Source organism: Rhamphochromis longiceps, linkage group LG3 (assembly GCF_057381845.1).
Source record: "Rhamphochromis longiceps isolate RC_006_pf linkage group LG3, R_longiceps_female_GT1.1, whole genome shotgun sequence".
Taxonomy (NCBI): domain Eukaryota; kingdom Metazoa; phylum Chordata; class Actinopteri; order Cichliformes; family Cichlidae; genus Rhamphochromis; species Rhamphochromis longiceps.
This window is the reverse complement of record NC_140559.1, coordinates 34,984,650-35,003,777: the sequence shown is the minus strand read 5'-3', so window position 1 is coordinate 35,003,777 and position 19,128 is coordinate 34,984,650. Positions and strand designations below refer to the sequence as shown.

The 19,128-nt window shown below is 40.6% G+C and overlaps 2 protein-coding genes across 2 annotated transcripts in view; both read right to left on the bottom strand.

Moving 5' to 3' along the window:
• The window catches only part of hdac8 (histone deacetylase 8), a 40,216-nt gene that overhangs the window by 10,137 nt on the left and 10,951 nt on the right, over positions 1-19,128 (bottom strand). The window contains exon 9 of the mRNA XM_085395422.1: positions 16,877-16,971. Within this exon, the coding sequence (XP_085251548.1) occupies positions 16,877-16,971 (95 nt within the window). The remainder of the gene's footprint in view (positions 1-16,876; positions 16,972-19,128) is intronic.
• LOC146674379 (uncharacterized) lies at positions 786-3,627 on the bottom strand. Its single transcript, XM_085385051.1, has 3 exons — positions 2,475-3,627; positions 1,962-2,342; positions 786-905 (listed from the first exon to the last, which is right to left on the bottom strand). Exons 1-3 carry the CDS (start codon positions 2,754-2,756, stop codon positions 786-788), a joined length of 783 nt encoding a protein of 260 aa, XP_085241177.1. The 5' UTR covers positions 2,757-3,627.

Genomic DNA, 19,128 nt, shown 5'->3' with positions numbered 1-19,128 from the left:
GAACAATATGGTATTTAATACTCTAGTTTGATCTGAAATTTGGAATTTCGGCCATGAAGTCATCAGGAAAGTGTTCACTGTGGTCAAAGAGCAAGGAAGCATAACGTGGTTCCATCCATCACTGCATATGAAAGAGGAAGCTCAAAGATTAGTACTTCCCCATGAAGAAGGGCCAATGAGTCTGGGGATATTTTTAATGATGTTAGTTAAAAGGTCTATACGGCACTTATTTCATGACACTCCATCCAATTGCCCATTGAGCACCAAAAGCCAGTAGGATTCAATTCTTTAGACACTGTGCAAAATTTCATGGTAATCCGTCCAGTATTTGTTGAGATATTTCCATCTGGACCAAAGCAGTGCACTGATTAACTGACTGATCCCTCAAGCAAAGAAACACATTTTTCAGATAGACACATGTTGTTTATATTCTCGGATTCTTTTTTCCCTCCTGTGTTGTCTGGGAGCTGGATCAACACAAACAAAAAAATATACGAGATTCTGAAGCCTGTACAGAAGGAAAATGTAATGCATAACACAGAAGAGGAACCACAAATCAGTCAAGCCTCTGCTAAGACAGCCTGGGCTTTGCCAACTTGAATAAAAAAAAACAAAAAAAACAACTCAGAGTATTTCAGCAAATACCAAAGGCTCCTGGCATTTCAGGCAGAACCGGGTGTCAGCCAATTGAAAAAAAGAAACAGGTGGAAACCCAGAGAGTGGGTTCAACCAGAAGTTAAAACCAGAGCACGTCAGTTTGGGGCCATGACTCAGTGCCATGAGAGCTAAGCAAACTCTGAGGCCAGGTCTGACCACAAGTGCGTCAGTCCGTTTGCAGTGACTGTTGTGAAAGCCTTGGACTCTGAGGACTCAGCAGAAACACGCTGAGCGAGCCAAGCTGAGGTCTAATGCAGAGGAGTGGGACATGTAGCAAAACGATGGAGATTAAGTGAAGATGGGGGTTAAAATGGTAAGAAAAGATTATTACAGTTTTTTTCAATCGCTAACAAGCGCCTACCCATACTTCAGATACTTTTTCTAAACTCTTAACACAGACTCACACCTACAAAAACACAATTGGCCAAATGGATAATTTCCTTCTCAAAAATACATTTTGTTAAATATATACTAACTCTTCATTTCAAAATAGAACACATCTTTCTCTGCACACACTAACTGTACAAAAACACTATAAATCTGACTCAAAATGAAATTAGTCTGTCAAAGAATAACACTTGTTTTCACTCCACAAGGTACATGCAGTCAATCAAAGTACACCAGGTTTCAAAATACTGGCTATTATTGACATTACAAAAACTGCATAGACTTTTATGTTTCAGTTTTACAGGTATTTGCATGCGAAACATGCAATCCACCATTTTGACACCAGAAATGTCTTGGTTGGTAACTGTATGTCCACATGTACAGTAATGTTCACATTCAAAAGCATTCCAGTAAAAAGCAAACAAGTTTTTGTTTCTTTACTGTTTACTACAGGAGGTACAGTAGAAACACAGTATGATAGGACAGAGAAAGTTTTACAGTATTGCTTACAGTGAACAAAATATCCATGAAACACACAAGAGCATTCTGAACAAAAAAACAACAGCAAAAAGCCAAGATAAAAAAAAAGGGGGGGGGGGGGGGGGGGGGGGGAGGGGGGCTAAAAAAAGGCAAAAAATTTGCATCTAATCTCTGCGATCTTCAGGGTTAGGCCACATGTTTTCATCAACATCACATCTGATGTTATCCAAGTCGATACACCTGGGATAAAACCGCCTGGTATGTCGGATCCACCCTTGGCAATCGTCAACTGTGATGTCCCTGGAGCCGGCATCCATGGCTTCAAGGAGGGACATCTGGTCATGTGGCTGATGGTCATAAACCTTCCACCTCCATGCAGAAAAGAACTCCTCTATGGGGTTGAGGAAAGGTGAATAGGGTGGAAGGAAGAGACTTACCAGTCTTGGGTGGACTTCAAACCATGTTGTTATTGCTTGCAAGTGATGGAAAGCCACATTGTCCCAGGTAATTACAAAGGTCCTCATGTTTTCACCCTCCTGACCCTGCTCTGGAACCAGGCGCTGGTGGAGATCATTGAGAAAGGCAAGCAAGCGCTCTGTATTATAGGGTCCAACCTGACATCTGTGAAGGAGTAATCCTGCATTTGCAATTGCTGCACACATGGTAATGTTTGCCCCTCTCTGTCCTGGCACATCAACTGTGGCCCTTTTTCCAATTACATTTCGTCCACGTCGACGCCTTTTGGCCAGATTGAATCCTGCCTCATCGATGTATATGAATTCATGAGGGGCCTGGTTGGCCTCCAATTCCATAACTCTCTGAAACAAAGTTTATGTAAGTCATGTTATTACTGTATACCATACTGTACTGTAACCTAGTATTGTGTAGGTTACCTACTTGCAAAGTGCAAAGCTTATAGAACTGGACATTGGATTGAATATACACTATACCTGGACATATTGTCGTCGTAGCTCCTTGACCCTCTCACTGTTCCTCTCAAAGGGAACAGTGTAGAGCTGCTTCATCCGCACTCTGTGTTTGGACAATGTCCGCGTAATGGTTGTGAGGCTGATTCTATCGATATTGTCAAATATCTCATGGTCCGCCACAATTCTAGTTTGAATTTCACGCAGTTTTATTGCATTATTTGCAGTAACCATTTCTACAATGGCAAGCTCCTGATCATTACTGAGGAGCTTTCCTCTTCCCCCAGAGGGTGGAAGACGTTGCATTCTTTAGAAAGACAAAAAATTCAACATATGCATTACTGTATGACCATATTGACATGTCAAGTGAGAATAGAAACAATCCATGTAAAATGCAATACTTACCTGTTGGTTTGTTGAAAGATGCGTATAATGGAGGCAACCGTTGACCGCCTCAAATTGGGCTGCACTCTTTCACCAGCCTCTCTTAGTGAAAGACCATGGTTGATTACATGGTCAATGATAGTGGCACGAATTTCATCACTGACTACTGTTCTTGCAGCCCTTGGAATGCCACCACCACGCATTCTTACACCTCTACCTTGCCCTCTCCTTGGGCCTGCTCTTCTCCCTGGGCCCCTTGCTCTTACTCTTCCTCGACCAGACATTACAGTGTTTGTCTTTTTTTTGTTTCCAAAAACATCACTCCTCAAGGTCTTGCCTTATAAACCCCACTGAGTCTAAGCCAGAATGGAAGAAGCTGTGGTTGGCCCAATTTACCCAACATAAATAAGCTGTGTCTCAATTATTCAGTTGTTTGTTTATTATCAGCTGAGATATATTTTTGATATTGATATTGTTTTTGTACTGATATCATTGCAGAAGCAGAGGCTTTTATACTGTATCTAAGGTTTGGAATATTGTTTTTGCTATTGTGGGATGTTGTGTGTTAACATTCGTAGATACTACAAAAACAGTCCATAATTTTGTTGGGAGGTATAGCTTGTCTGTTAAGAAAATGTAAGCATTGTGGAAATGTGTTCACTGACTGCATATTGGGTGAACACGACATGAAATGTGTGAATGGTATGGCCACAACAGACCGATGCTGTGCTAATTGTGTTTAGAGTTTTGCAAATGTGACAACTGTTTGGACAAACGCTTGTTAGCGACTGAAAAAAACTGTAAGTTAATAAGATATCAGGAAACAGTGAATTGGGGCTTAGATTTGTTTGATCAACAGTCAAAAACCTTGTAGTATCATAGAGCCTCAATTTGTCAGATAATCACGTAAAAGAAAAGAAAAACAGGGTTGAGTGATCCTGTTCAAGGACTCAAGTACTGCAGCTTTTGGCACTTCGGCGTTGAACTGACGCACAAAGGTTTGCTGCTCAGCCTGTCCGGGGTGTAACGCGTCTATCCTGACAGCTTGGATGGGCAAAGGCTCAGGCGCTCTGCAAAAGCGTCCGAGTACTCAAGTAAAATCAAACCAACCAACAACTGTAATAGTCTTCGGTGCAGGGATGCTAGGTTCAGCGTGGCTCACCAATCTGCCTGTGAGACCATTTAATGATTTGATTTAATGAGTTTCTGCAGTTTTACAGATACATATCTGAAAAAAGACAAAATAGACTAGATTAAAAGGACAATAAAATGAAATTGTCTTAGTTTTATCAGTGTGGAAATAGGAACGTTTCCTGAAATGCAACAAAGCTGGTCCCCTTAGAAATCTTCAAAGTTCAGTTTTGACTTTTTAAGAGTTTGAAATGTCCATTCTGAACTTGCTAAACCTCACTTCTGACTAGGGGTGGGTTTTGATAATCGATTTATTCTGGCTTGGATAACGTGATATCGATTCATTAAAATCCTGAATCGATTAATTTTTAATATTAATTTATTTTGCCCGAAACGCCAGAATCTCAGGTTAAACCTCACCAAATTTCAACAACCACCAAACAGCTATAACAGTAAATGAGAGCAGGTACACAGATTCTGCACAAAGATGTAAACACAAAGCGCAGACCCGCTGACGGATCAGAATCAGTGAGATGTCGCCTTTCTCATCCAAAGGCATGGACACGGTCGGGGCTGAAAGCCGACAGCTCGCTGATTCTGATGTTTCGGCGGGTCCGTGCTTTGTGTTTACGCCCTTTTTGCGGTGATTCTAAAGTTGTTAGTTTGACAGTGGGAAGGGAGTTTTTCCTTCCCACTGTCGCCAAAGTGCTTGCTCATAGGGGGTCATATGATTGTTGGGTTTTTCTCTGTATCTATGAAGCGCCTTGAGGCGACTTTTGTTGTGATTTGGCGCTATATAAATAAAATTGAATTGAATTGAATCTCTCTCCAAACAAAATTGACTGAACCAGCAGCAAAAGAAGAGTCAAACTACACTTCACAAAAACATCATCATGAATTCACTTTTACTTTTGCTATTTTGTTTCCACCACGATAAAATCACACTTCATGCACAGCTCGCTGTCTCTGTCTCTCTCTCTCTCTCTGTACTTCAAGAACAGTTTCCCGTCTGAAAATCTGTTTTCTGCATTATTCGCTTGCTTGTTATGCACAAGTCTACCGTTGTTTACAGGCTGTCGGCCGCTGTTTTTTTCCCTTTTACTTACTTCCGAAAAGAAAACCTCATTTCTGCTGTTCAATACTGAACAAATGTAAACTTTTTAAAATGATGCAAAATGCAAAACGCTTAACCGTGTCTCTAATAAAACTGCTGTAACTTCAGAGGTAATGTTCATATGTTGATTAATGGTTTTCTTTCGTTTTTGATGTACTGCAGAACATTTTTATAAAATTCCAGGGCAGGAAAACCACCTTCATGTTTTTCTGTGTTTTATCTTCAGCTACTTTGACACAAAGGCATCTGCTGTGATGTCAAATCAAATCAAATCACTTTTATTGTCACATCACATGTGCAGGTACATTGGTACAGCACATGTGAGTGAAATTCTTGTGTGCGAGCTTCACAAGCAACAGAGTTGTGCAAAATGATGTTCACATAAAGTCTTGCGAGTATCAGCTTCCTTTTTATAGATACAAAATATGTAAATGTACTGATCTGAATTATAATATTTCTGACTGTCTGAGGCAAAATTTCCCAGATTTAAATCGAATCAAATCGAATTGAATCGTGGATTGAATTGATTCGGGTCCTTGTGAATCGGAATCAAATCGATTCTAGAAATCAGTGACGATACCCAGCCCTACTTCTGACCACTACCGTCCATATTATAATAATTAAAAATCTTTAGTAGAGCAGGACAAGGTTGCTGGGGAGAAGGAGGTGTTGATGCCTACTACTGCCCTAGAGCCTTGAATGAGTTTTAGATGGACGGATAAACAAAGACAACACTAAAACAACGACTAAACCTAAAACTCAACTTCATTTCGCAGTCCCATGGTTACAGCTTTAGAAGGATTCAGTTTACATTTACATACAATGAGAAAAAGTAGAAAACTTTATAAGCAGACTGCAGTCAGTGAATATCTGGCTTCTTCTTTTGTTTGTTTTGGACTTCCTAAACCTTCATTATCAAACTTTCTACTGTCACATTTGCTCCTTTGGCTTAAATTACCCCCCCGAAAAAAAAAAAAAGTCAGCTTGGCCCCCTCGAGTTGGCGTTCAGTTAGCATCCCCTAATGATTCCTGCGTTGATGTTGCAGTCACTTAGAAGTCTTGTTTTGAATGGAGCCTCTTTAGTGGCTTAGATGTACATTAGTAGACAAGACTTCACAAAGTCTGCTGGCAACAAACAAAACACACATACACGAACTGAGCCAATGTGCAGTAGGAGTATACTTTTGTTTATATGAAGACAAAGGCTACTCTGTCTTTGATTAATGGTCCTGTGTGAGTCAGATAGAGAGAATGCACTCCTGTGTATATGTGCTAGATTTATTAATGTGTCCCTATATGTGTGTTTTGTGTGATTATCCACGTATATTTGCTTGTGGCAGTTCATGCACACAGAGGTAAGGCCCTGTTTTAGTGTGTGTGTGTCTGTTTCCAATTACTTCAGATGAGTTTCTGTGTCTTACCTCCGGCCTCAACAGAGCCCAACGTGAGACACACACACACACACACACACACACACACACACACACACACACACACACACACACACACACACACACACACACACACACACACACACACACTGTATTCCCATGAACCCAGTGCTCTGTCTCCTGCTGTCCAGCAAAACACACACACACACAGACTCCCACTGACTGCTTGTTTGGCTTGGATGACCATAGAGAGAAGAGAAAGAGGGGAAGTGAGGAAAGTGAAGCCCATCCTGACACACTTCTTCAACATTGTCTTCATAGTAGAGGCAAATAAAATGATAGCCAGCAATTCTGTGCTGTTTTTGTGTGTGTGTTTGTAAGAGAAAACGCCACATGACAACAGATAGAGGCACAGCTACGTCACCTGGCCAAGGTCAGGAGACAGAAAATACCCGGTGACTGGCTCCAGTGTCTCCGGCAGAGACGCCCAGGGAGATAAATAGGGAAAGGTCTCTGCCTATTTACCATGGTCCTATACATGGAAACTTCTGTCCATCACTCACTGAGCCTGTTTGTACTGTGAAGGGAACACTGTGTGTTCTCATCAGAATGTCTTTATAACACCCCCCCAAAACAAATAATGTAAGGTTTTAGAACTATTCATTAAGTTAAAATGCTTAATCCTCGTTTAGTTTCATTTTCAGCTCCTGCAACAAAGCTCTGTTCTTTTAAAGTGCACTAAATTTAACAGCTTGTGTCTATGGATTAGTCTGTTAATAATATTTGGAGCTGTAACTATGTAACACTGCTCAAAAAAAGGAAACACTTGTTTTACGACCAAGTGTAACACAATGGGCCAGGTCACAACAGCTCATTAGCTGCAACCCAACATGGCTCTCTGGCACTAGAGCTCACCTTTCTCTGGCCTTAAGCATTCTTAATTGCTGATGGGAGTCAGCTGTACAAAAAAGGTAGCATCTAAGGCAGGAGATATGGCAAGACACACACACACACACACACACAAGGTCAATTTCAGGGGGAGACCGTGCTAGGGCTGTACCACATGATAATCAGTGCACCAGTTAGGAATCAGAAACTAGTTTGAGTCCATTTCAGCTGCTTTGGTGCAAATCAAAGTGACAACATGTACAATGAAAACATGACAACAGGCAAACACATAAAGGGAAGTCTTTCTTCTGGCGTCTCCATATTTTAGCTTTTTATTTGGGTCCTTATCAATGCTGGATGTCCCAAAATAAAGGAGCACTGGGAAGCAAAACCGCGACATATTTGGAATATTGAAGAAAATGATCCAAATCGGCATCTAAAGTTGAGGTTTAATACCTGTTCCATGCACACTGAAAACGTTCACCAGCTTCAACTCCCACCTTACAGAGATATATCAGGAAAGGACCAAAGCTACACTGGCTTTTTTTTTTTTTTTTTTTTAAAGGTGCATACCAATCAGGTGCTTATTCATCAACAATGAACATCACACAAAACGCAAAAGATTGCCGGCCACAGCAGCCATGTGCTGTTAGCAGTTGCAGCTTCAGCCCTAAGTTGACCAGTCAACTCATATTTTGCCAAGACAAAGCTGCCAAACCAGAAACCCCAATTCACTCTCCCTATGACAGATGGATGGGTAGATGTAAATATAACAACGCTGTAATGTGTATCACTCAACACTGGCGAAACAATTCACTCCACCACCATTTCGAACCTCCAATCGTAGATTTTTTCACCTTTTGAGTGCAGGAACATGAATGGGAACACAAATCAATCCAAGTGCTTTCTATCTAACATTCATACTCGCCAATAAAGACATGGAAAGAAACTTGGGTTCCAGTATCGTGCCCGAGCATACTTTGCCAAGCAGACAGAAGCAGTAGATGACCTAGCTTTACCTTCTGAGCCTCAGCCATTCCCAGTAATAAATTTCATTAATATTAGCATATAACTCTGCAAAGATTAAGTAAATTTTAAAACATTGCAACATCTTCTAAAGTATCTTTTAAAAGTAAAAGCTGGTCTAATTGATTTCATCCCTCCTCCTTTAAAAGGTGCTCAGGACTCCTGGGGACTCCATCGGCCTGAACAGCTAAACAGCTTTAATAATCATAAACTTCTTTTTTAAATTAATTATTTTTTTTATACGTACATTACCTCAGCGACGTTACAATTAAATTAATTTGCAACTGGCAAAACTAAACATGCCATCATCCATATTTTCCTGCCAACAAGGAAACGCACCAATCAACAAAATATCCTCCATATGTGCGTGTGTTTATCTTTACACTGTCTATAAATTACTAATCTGTAAATCTGTGCCGCTCTGAGTAAATAAGAGGACCTTCACTAACCCCTGCCCCCAATCAGAGCATTATAATAAACTCTGTTATGGCTCATACGTGTGACCAGTTCACATCAAGGTGACGGTTCCTACATCTGAACATGCAAACAACAAACTGGCTGCAAAAACCCCAAAAACAAAACCCAAAGAAACGCTGTTTACAGCGCTGTTTGACAAAAGCACGAGAAAACATCAGTTCATATTTGTGTTTGTGCAACGAGTACATGCCCTGTGAGAAAGCTGGAGTGTGTGACAGTACGCACCAGGCTATGTGTGTATGTGTGTGCACGTGTGCGCATGTGTGTGTGTGAGAGTGAAAGAGAGTGAGTGAGAGAGAGTGAGGGAGGGTTGTTTGTTTTTACAGCGATCAGCAGGATCTCCAGCTATGAAGGACACTGAGCAGCGCAGCAGGGAGGAAAACATCTCCGAAAACAAATGGAGTCTGACTCATATCAAGCTGCTATCTAATAAATGTTTTCAACAAGGAAAAAAACAACAACAAAAAACCCCAAAAAACAGTGCAATGCCCCAATCACGGTCACATTGCGCACGTACTCCTCTCCCTCGCTCTGCATCTGGACTCTCTCTCACCCTTCCCACTTTTCATCAGTCCATGTTTTTTTCCTTGGTTCATATGATAGTTTTCCTTTTAAGGAAACCTGCCCCGCAAATACCATTTGGACTTCAAAAAAGAAAGAAAGAAAAAAAAACCACTTCTATTCTTGAACTGCTGCTGTAACAGTGTAATTGCTCCATTGTGGCAAGAATAAAGGATTATTTTATACTTTGAAGGGCTTTTATACTATGAACCCCTGGTATAGTTTCAGTGTATCACACATCAAATGTAAAACAGTGAAACTAATACACTGCAGAAAAACACCAGTGGATTACCGTGTGTTGCTGTGTGATACATATATTATACTGTAATACACTTCTATACACTAATATCTGGTAACACAATTGTTGCCTATCATACCTATACTGTTACTGTATATCAGTGACAGAGCTTCCTAAATGTTCTAATGTTAATTGTGTATTCTATGAATATTATGAGTTATATAAAATGCATTCACATTTATAAAATCTTCATCTGCTGCTTCTTAGAAAACAAATATTGTTTGCTTCAATAACAGCGGGGGGGGGGGGGGGGGGGGGGGGGGGAAACGGTAGAACTTTCTACAGCTTGGTAATAAATAGGTAATAGTAGGGGAACAGGGTAATAATTTGGTGATTTCAAAGTTATTACTATGCAATTACAAAAGTAATAATTATGTAATATTTAAGTAACATAATGTAGCAACAGTGGTTATAGCTGAGTAATATTACCCTGAAACTTATGTAATAGCATAATAAGGGCCCCAAAACTGGGGGTAATAACATGGAAATAGAGCTCCGCAATAATAGTGTAATAAGGAAGAAAAATAATGCAATAATGTGGTCATTTTGACCGAGCTATAATAAAAAGTGCTACCAAAAAAGCACTTTAAAACTTAAGATATGTTTTGAGAGAATTGTGTATAACAGTAGGCAAGTAACATTTTTTTTGTAAAATATCTTTCTGTACCCCACCACCTGTTTAACTTTGCAGGATTAGTTGCCACGTATCTGCAAAACCTCAGCAGATGAACTGGTGACTCCGTAAAACTCTGATGAACTGATGCAAATTCCCTTCATAGTTTGTTGTGAAAATGCTCAGATCCTCCAGATGCCACAGATGATTGGAAATTAAAGGCGAGCTTATCAATGCCATTGGAGCACAGCTGGACGTGTGTGCTTCAACTTCACTTTTATAGAGACAGGAATAAAAGGAGAGTGCTTGGAGAAAAGTGAGTGAAATCATAGTTACTAGAGATTTCCTGTACTTTTTATTGATCATACTGTCTGTTTGGAGCAAATATTCTGTGTGGCTGCATCAGTACAAAAGGTAGACTTTACCCATTGGTTTCTGAAGCCTTAAGATTAGGATTTTTATTGTTGCCACCTTGGCTGCAAAAACTGGATGGGATGAGGAAAAGTTGATCTGACTATAAAACTGCATGTTCACTGGTAAATTAACATATTAAGGATAATATTTGAAAGAAAAAAAGATATGACTATGATTTAGAAAACAATGTGAGCAGCTGAGCCGATAAGCTCATCAGCAAAGCGAAAGTGAAAGAAGCAGTTTTCCTTTCTACAGGACCAGAAGTCTTTTTGCAACCACCGCTGTTGTCATTTGGTGGCCTGCTGTACACTTAGTGTAGAGAAAAGGTTTGCTGATAAGAAGCTGATGAAAATATTGGATGGATTTGATAGATTCTAGGATTAAAAATAAAACCATATTTCTGCTTTTACTATGGGTGGCATTCTTAGAAATCACGGCTAAAGTTCACGTCATGTTTGGTGTGAATGGACCATTACCCAAGATTCACTGCAAAACTTTAAAATGCCATTAGGGGCCTAGAATAAAAACAAACCCTATGATAAGAAAAAAAGAGAATTCACAAAGCTTTTACCAGACTGATGAATTCATGGTAGGATAAGCTTTTACAATAATGCTGTAATGTACAGTGATGTGGTTTTACGATCTCCTATAATGAACCCAAAAGAACTGAAAGCCTCCAAAATTCAAAACTGATGTCTTCTGGCCTATAAAACATCTCACCTGAGAGGAACATAAAGTATTCAGGATCAATTGTAGTCCAAGCAGCTTGAAATAAAGGTGAAGGGACTTCAAGTTTTTTTTAAAGATGTTTCACCTCTTATCCAAGAGCCTTCTTCAGATGAAAAACCAAAAGGTGGAGAGTCCCGGGTACTTGACCCGCTATTAACATGTGAGACATCAAGTCAAGTTGCTTTTGATGCAAGCTCCTTAGACTACTATGACCTGGATGACTGAGAACCTACACAGACAGGATCAGTGGTGATGCCATCTTCTGGGATGGAGTCATTTACTGTATGAACATGAGATGAAGACAATCACTCAACTACAACAGAGCCGTGGCTCCATAAAGGGTAGACAGAAAGGAAACAGTCTTTCAGTTCATTGCACACCAATAATGTGTCGCAGGATCTCCAGCTGCAGCATTTTGAACTTAATCAATCATAATATTGTAATAATGAGCTTCTTCAGTCAGTCTTTGTAAACAGATACATATCCCTGTGCCCACACACGCTATTGCTTGGTGATATTTCCTGTGATTGAGCCTGTGAATCTGGGAGCCAGCACATCCCTGACGGCACCGAGGGGCAGGACAGGAAGTGGCTGCAGACAGGAAAAAGGGGAAGTAGGAAGTAAAGAGGCGGGACGCTTCCCCGCTGCCAATCTGGAACCAGAGATGTCCTCCCTTCCTGTGCGGCTTTGAGACGGACACACGTTTGTATCTACTTCTGTTCCTCTCACCAGAGAAGAATCTGATCGAAGCGGGTTGTTGGGCAATCCAAAGGAAAAAAAAATCTGGCTGACTTTTATCCGTTTGTATTCTCTGCTAGTAATTTAATACCCATGTGTTACCATTATCTGCACAGAGATGACGGGATAACTTGTTTCCAGACTTCTGTAGCTCTTAAGGAGCATGTTGCTTAGAAGGAGCAAAATGAACTTGAAGAAAAAAAAAACCCTTTCCAGTTGGTCTCAGTTTAGCAGCTTGCTGCCCAGACAAATAAAATATCCTTTAAATAATATAAATATGCTTATTTGACCAGTAGGGTCAAAAGAGAGAGAGGGAGAGAGAAAAGGCCTTGCTTTTGGACTGCAGATCTGGTTTAGCCTTCTAAAAACATACAATAATTCTTTGGCCAGTTTTCAACTTCCTTCAGCACAATGATGACATTTTTCTACACAGAAATATTGAACGAGTTAAAAGTCAAGGTTTTACTTCAAAATACCGATGTAATAATAATAATGGATTGGATTTATATAGCGCTTTTCAAGGCACCCAAAGCGCTTTACAATGCCACTATTCATTCACTCTCACATTCACACACTGGTGGAGGCAAGCTACAGTTGTAGCCACAGCTGCCCTGGGGCAGACTGACAGAAGCGAGGCTGCCATATCGCGCCATCGGCCCCTCTGGCCAACACCAGTAGGCAAGTAGGGTAAAGTGTCTGGCCCAAGGACACAACGACCAGGACAGAGAGCCCGGGGATCGAACCGGCGACCTTCCGGTTACAGATACGCTTCCCAACCCCCTGAGCCACAGTCGCAGTAAGGCAGTGCACCCTCCCACACTGGGTGCTGATCCAGCCAAGCCCAGTTGTTGTTACACTATGAGCTTAATGGGAGCATGGCAGAGACAGGAAAAAGAGATGAGCAACGGAGACGTGAAGGTACAGCGTGTGACAAAGGATATGAGCTGGATTCACATCAACAACCTTGCGAGGACATGGCATACGTGTTTGCCCACTGACTCAGCAGTTTGGAAGTTACTAAGAACAGAAATAAAGGTGGTGGTGGCAGGGTGGGGGGTCTCTTCTCTGTTTCTGTCCTTGAATGGTACACACTGAGTTTTTAGAGAACGATCTGATCCAAATCTGTGCAACTTCATGTTGTTGTCACCGTCACCAAAACTAGTCTCAAATCAATAGCAGCACTGGAGCAGTACACTCCTCTATGATATGTGAATATATCCAAGGGTTAAAAACAACCATAAATATTGGTTTATGTGCAGCATTTTAAGCACACACACAAAAAAGACTATTTTACTCAGAACTATTCATTGATTACTCTAAAATGAATGTGCATAGTTCTTAGTCCTTTGACTTAAACTGATACCTTCTAACACAAAGGTACTCCATTAAAATTTAAAGATCAAACAAAGATCCAAAATGTCATGAAGTTATACATTCATTATAATTCAATGCAATGCATTTTGAAGAGGCCTAACAGTCGGATCAGTGTCTGTATGCAGTCAACAACTGGAAGTTGAAGTACTAAAGTACAATTCAACAGTATTATATTTTATTATTATAAAATATTAATAAAATGTTCTTTTACTCATTACAAGTAAAATAAGGTTTGATTTTTGTAATTATTTTTTTCCTGATTTACTTCTTTGGACTTTCTCCGTTTTCATCCGCACTCTGAATAAATAATTTGATTGACAGATCAATGCGGGATGAGTTATTGGTCAGTGCTAAAAAGACAAAAAACAAATGCATCAATTGAAATAACCATAAATAAAAGAAAAGTTGTGCAAAGTGAAATAGAAAGGTCCATTAAAATCTAATCATAGGTCCGGGTACAGATCTGGATGCTGGTTCACCTGCTGTTGCCCTGCAATCTACATGGATCACAATATTGGACCACCTACCCCCACAGCAGCTGCTCGGCCAAATAAAACCATGCCATGAAGCTCCCAGCACAGAGTTTGAGTGCAGATGTTAATGCCAGAGGATGTTAAGGAACCACTTCTAAGAGGCAGAAAATTTGACTTGTTGCAACGGTACCACGCTCTCGGGAACGACCCATTCTCTCACATAAGTCTGTGAAGGCTAGGTGCTTGATTTCATACAGCTATGGCAAGGGGACTGAAAATACCCGAATTCAAATATTAACAGGTGTAGACCAACACTTATGTCTATGTATTACTTGTGATCGTTGGATCGTCGAACACCCTTTTGGACTCTTATAGCTGACCCAGGTTTTTAAGGTTCCCCAACACTATTTGTGGAGTGTCTTGTGGTGACTGTTGTTGAATTTAATTGAAAAAGATTTAACTGAAACACTTGAGAGATGAGATGACGAGAGATGAGAGTTTCCATTAAACCACTTCCATTGGAGTGGATGTGACCACTTGAAAAAAGGTATTTTATTATTAACTAAAAATGGAGAGTGGCCTTCAGGTCTGAGATGTTTAAGTTCATATGGTTTTAAAAACGTGGTGTACGTGCCAGTGACAGAAGTTACTTTAAGGGGATTCAGAGAAGTATTAAAGACCCTACTGTGGTTTTTGCCCTTCTTCATGACATAACACATGTTTAGATAAGATGATACTCCACCCCGCCTTAAATTAAAGATAATAAATCTAGGCTAACAGGCAAAGCAAAACCATGTGAACATCACATGTGACAAATAAAAAGTTCCTGTAACCATAAGAACAATTGTTTCCACCCTCAAAATAAAGTTCGTTATAAAGACAAACTGTTCCTGTCAAATGAGAGACACCAACTAACCTTTGACCTGTGCGGCTATACTTAGCACGCCCAACACCGCGGCTCCTTCGATTCACACGCAGATAGGAGCCGCCGCTATCGCACAATGGGGGGGAGAGGGGGGGTCAATCGGGATCAGCTCAGCACTGGCAGACAATACGAGTCAGCAGCGAAGGTTAACAACTTTCCACCCGGTGGCTGGAATCCTGGCGTGTTTGCATTAGATACTGAAATATAATGAGTGTGACACAAGCAGAGGCATTGTGTGCGTTATCTGTAGTGTAATATTTTGTCTAGTAATCAGCGAGTATTACAGCACTTATTGTTGACGTGACTGGCCAACTCTGACTGATGTTTGTGTTCTTTAGACTGCTATTTTTAATTATTTCATTTGAAGCTTGTGTGCTGCAAGAACAGAGCACCGCGAATCCTCTCGGGCACTGAAAATAAACCTTTCCAAATAAATATTTAAAAGCAACAAATATGTTCGGACTGGTTTTAGTGAGATTTCTGCAGATAAAACAAACAGAGTGTTTGAATTTGTAGTTTTTGCATTTTCCTTCGACTTTGAGCCACTTTTGCCAGTTTGCCTGTTTGAGTTTCCTCCACACTGGTGTCCATTTATCATACAATGAAGCACATGAGAAGCGTTATAAAACAGGCCAGTGCATTATCTGACAGTAATGAATGTGTGTATTCATGGGGTTTTGTCTACAGCGGAGCAGGAGGAGTAAGACGCACTCACACAAACGGGCACAAAGGTAGTTTTTGTTCCCCGTGTCACTGGAACTGGAACAGCTCTGCTTGGTCATCGTGGATAAATGCCCCTCTTATCGCACACAGAGTGAGCTTCAAACACACACACATATGCATTCACATACATACATGCATACACACATATATGTGAAGTTTAGCAGAGGTTGCAGTTTACCTTGAAAATAGGTTGCTTCATAAATCAGAAAAAACCAAGACATAAACACAATAAAATTTTAACTGTTTCAGGTGGAAAACCGTGTGTGTGTGTGTGTGTGTGTGTGTGTGTGTGTGTGTGTCACCTCATCTTTATCAACTGTGGCAGCTGGCCGCACTGATAGTTGCTTTGTTTTCAGTGAGTGCTCCTTAATGAGGTCAAAGGCCATTTGGGGCCATTGGACGCCCGACGAGGAGAAACAAGAGGTACCTTCTTCTCGACCAGGACGCACACACGCGTGCACACGCACGCACGCACACACTGAGGCGCTCACAGCTATTCATTACATCTGACCAAGACAAGGTCCAAAAAATCAGCTGCTGGAGAAAGAGGCTCTTTGTGCGTGTGAGAGCATAGGAGCGGGACAGACAGATGGGCGCGCCGATTTCTATTTGGAGAGAGGATGGCTCTGTTTGATTTACCGAAAAGCAACTGGTCACATGTCCCGTGTTTCACAAACAAGTCAACAAATAAAATACACAGTTCCTTCCTCGCTAAATTAAATCAACAGCATATGTGTTCTCGCTATTTTAAGAATCCTCGCTGACGTCCACCCTTTTGAACTAACTGGACAGGTAAAGCTGCGGTTTAAGTCCTTCCAGTCCGACTTCTATAACTCCTCTAATAACGTTCACCCAGACGACGCATAAAAGATGAGAGTGAGAGGAGTCTGTGTTCATCGCAGCAGACAGAGAGGAATTGTCAGCACTGCTACCTGTCCCGCTCACCTGTACACAAACCCCTTTATTGAGATCGGGCAGCCATCTTTGATTAGATGGAGTGACTCAGCAGACAGAGGACACAAGAGGGTGTGTTTGCGTTTCCATGCATGTGTGTGCGTGTGATGGTACAATGAAGGGGCACATTTGTCCTCATGTGGGAATATGTAAATGTGTGGCTGTAACAGGCAGGGAAAGGGAGGATGTGTGTGAGTGTGTGTGTCCGTGTACCTCATGGTCAGGTATTTCAGAGGAGAGAGTCTTTCCCAGCACTTCTGCTGTCAGGTAGGTCCAACACCGAGCTGTGTTAGCCAGGTTATAACCTCCTGAGTAGAGAGAAGGAACGCAGACACATATGAGAAGAAACACAAATGATATCATCTTTATGGAGTACCTGGAACCCACATGAAGGCACGTTTGGAGCCCTGAAGACTATTAAATATGAATTTGAAACTTTTAAACATTTACAGCTGCTCAAACCTTGCGTTTTTGATGAGTAGCCAATCAGAGTAAAGTTGGTTTACAGTTAGAGGAGCAAAAATTGCTCCTTTTACAAAGACAAAGTAGTCAGGAGGTACATCAAGGCATCAACTGAACAACATCACTTAAGTTTCACGGCACGTGTGGCTGAATAGAAATAACACAAATCCTGTATTGGCTATATCTTTAGATGCACAGAAAACTTTTGATAGGGTGGAGTGGAACTTTCTGTTCACAGCCCTGGAAAAGTTTGGAATAGGTGACAACTTTTGCAGATGGATTAGAACCATGTACTCTGGTCCAGAAGCAGCTGTATTTACAAATGGGGTACTTTCTCCTTTTTTTTAGTATTTCCAGATCAACACGTCAAGGATGCAATTTAAGCCCATTGCTATTTATAATATTTTTAGAGCCATTAGCTATTCAAATCAGAGAAAATGCAGAGATTAAAGGTGTATTTGGGGGAGGCAGAGAACACAAATTATTCCTGTATGCAGATGATGTGCTGAAATTAAACCAAGACCCAACTAATTCTATCACAAAACTATTAGAGGTGATTAATACATACTCAATGTTTTCAGGGTACAAAATTAACTGGCATAAATCAGAGGCGATGCCAGTTTCCCAGGCTTGCAGTCATAACTTAATATCGGGCTTTAACTTTAAGTGGGTGGACAAGGGAATGAAATATCTTGGAATTGAATTGAACCCCAATATTGAGGATATTATGGCTAACAGTATGGGAAAATTATTAAACAAGATCAATAAAAACTTGGGTAAATGGAGTAAACTAAATTTGACATTGTGGGGAAAAGTGAACACAGTTAAAATGGTTGTGCCACCGCTCATCAACTATTATACAGGAATGCTGCCTATGTGTATCCCGCGACGGATGTTGCAAAGCTACAATAATACGATAAAAGATTTTCTTTGGAAGGGTGGTAAATATAGAGTATTATAGTATCTCTTTTGAAATGGCTAGATTAGGCAAACATTGGGCAGGGAAAAACAATATAGACTGGATGTTAATAGAACAAGAGCTTGCATCTCCATTCACACCAAATGATATTTTATCACAAAAAGTGAATAATCACGGTAAGACGCAAAGCCCTATTTTGAAATTTTCGAAAATGGTATGGTTGGAGGTGCATAAGAAATATAAACTTGTGCCATATGTACAGAAGTATGCCCCTTGTGGTATAATCCTAAAATTAAAATTGGTAAGCAGACTGTTTACTGGACACAATAGCTGAGAAGAGGTATCAGAACTGTTAGTGACCTATTTGAAGGGGGTGTTTTCATGTCGTATGAGGATATTAAAAATAAGTTTTGTTTAGAGGGTAACAGTCATTTCTGGAAGTATTTGCAAATAAGAAACTGTTTAAAAGGAGGAGTTACAATAACATGTGAAAGTAACCCGATAGAGAATTTTATGCTACTACCCCCATCTCTGTGCACAGCTGCGAAATGGTATAATATTTGCCCATGGATTAAAAACAATATAAATAAGAGCCTGAAAAAAGCATGGGAAAGGGATCTAGGGGGTACAATGGATGAAGGTACATGGGATTCTATATTGTCGAACAATGGATTATACATTAGGGAAGCCAGGGGGAAATTTATTCAATACAAAATTCTTAACAGATACTATTATACTCCTTCAAGGCTGTATAGAATGGGGATTGGTAGAGATGACTTGTGTTGGAAATGCCAAAAAGCCAAAGGTACTCTGATACATGCCCTCTGGGAATGCCTGCTGGTTTTTCCAGTTTGGAACACTGTACTGAATTATTTGCAGGGGTGGACACTTTGTAACCTACCCAGATCACCTAAATTATGTTTACTAGGAGACAAAGGAGAGGTGCTGCAATTAAGTAAACACCAGTTTAGAGTGTTAAGTACTGCCTTGGTAACATGTGCCCGTGTCATTTTGGAACACTGGAAGGACTCTCATATTCCAACGCTTAAAATGCGGAAAGACAGAATGATTGGGAATGTTGTAT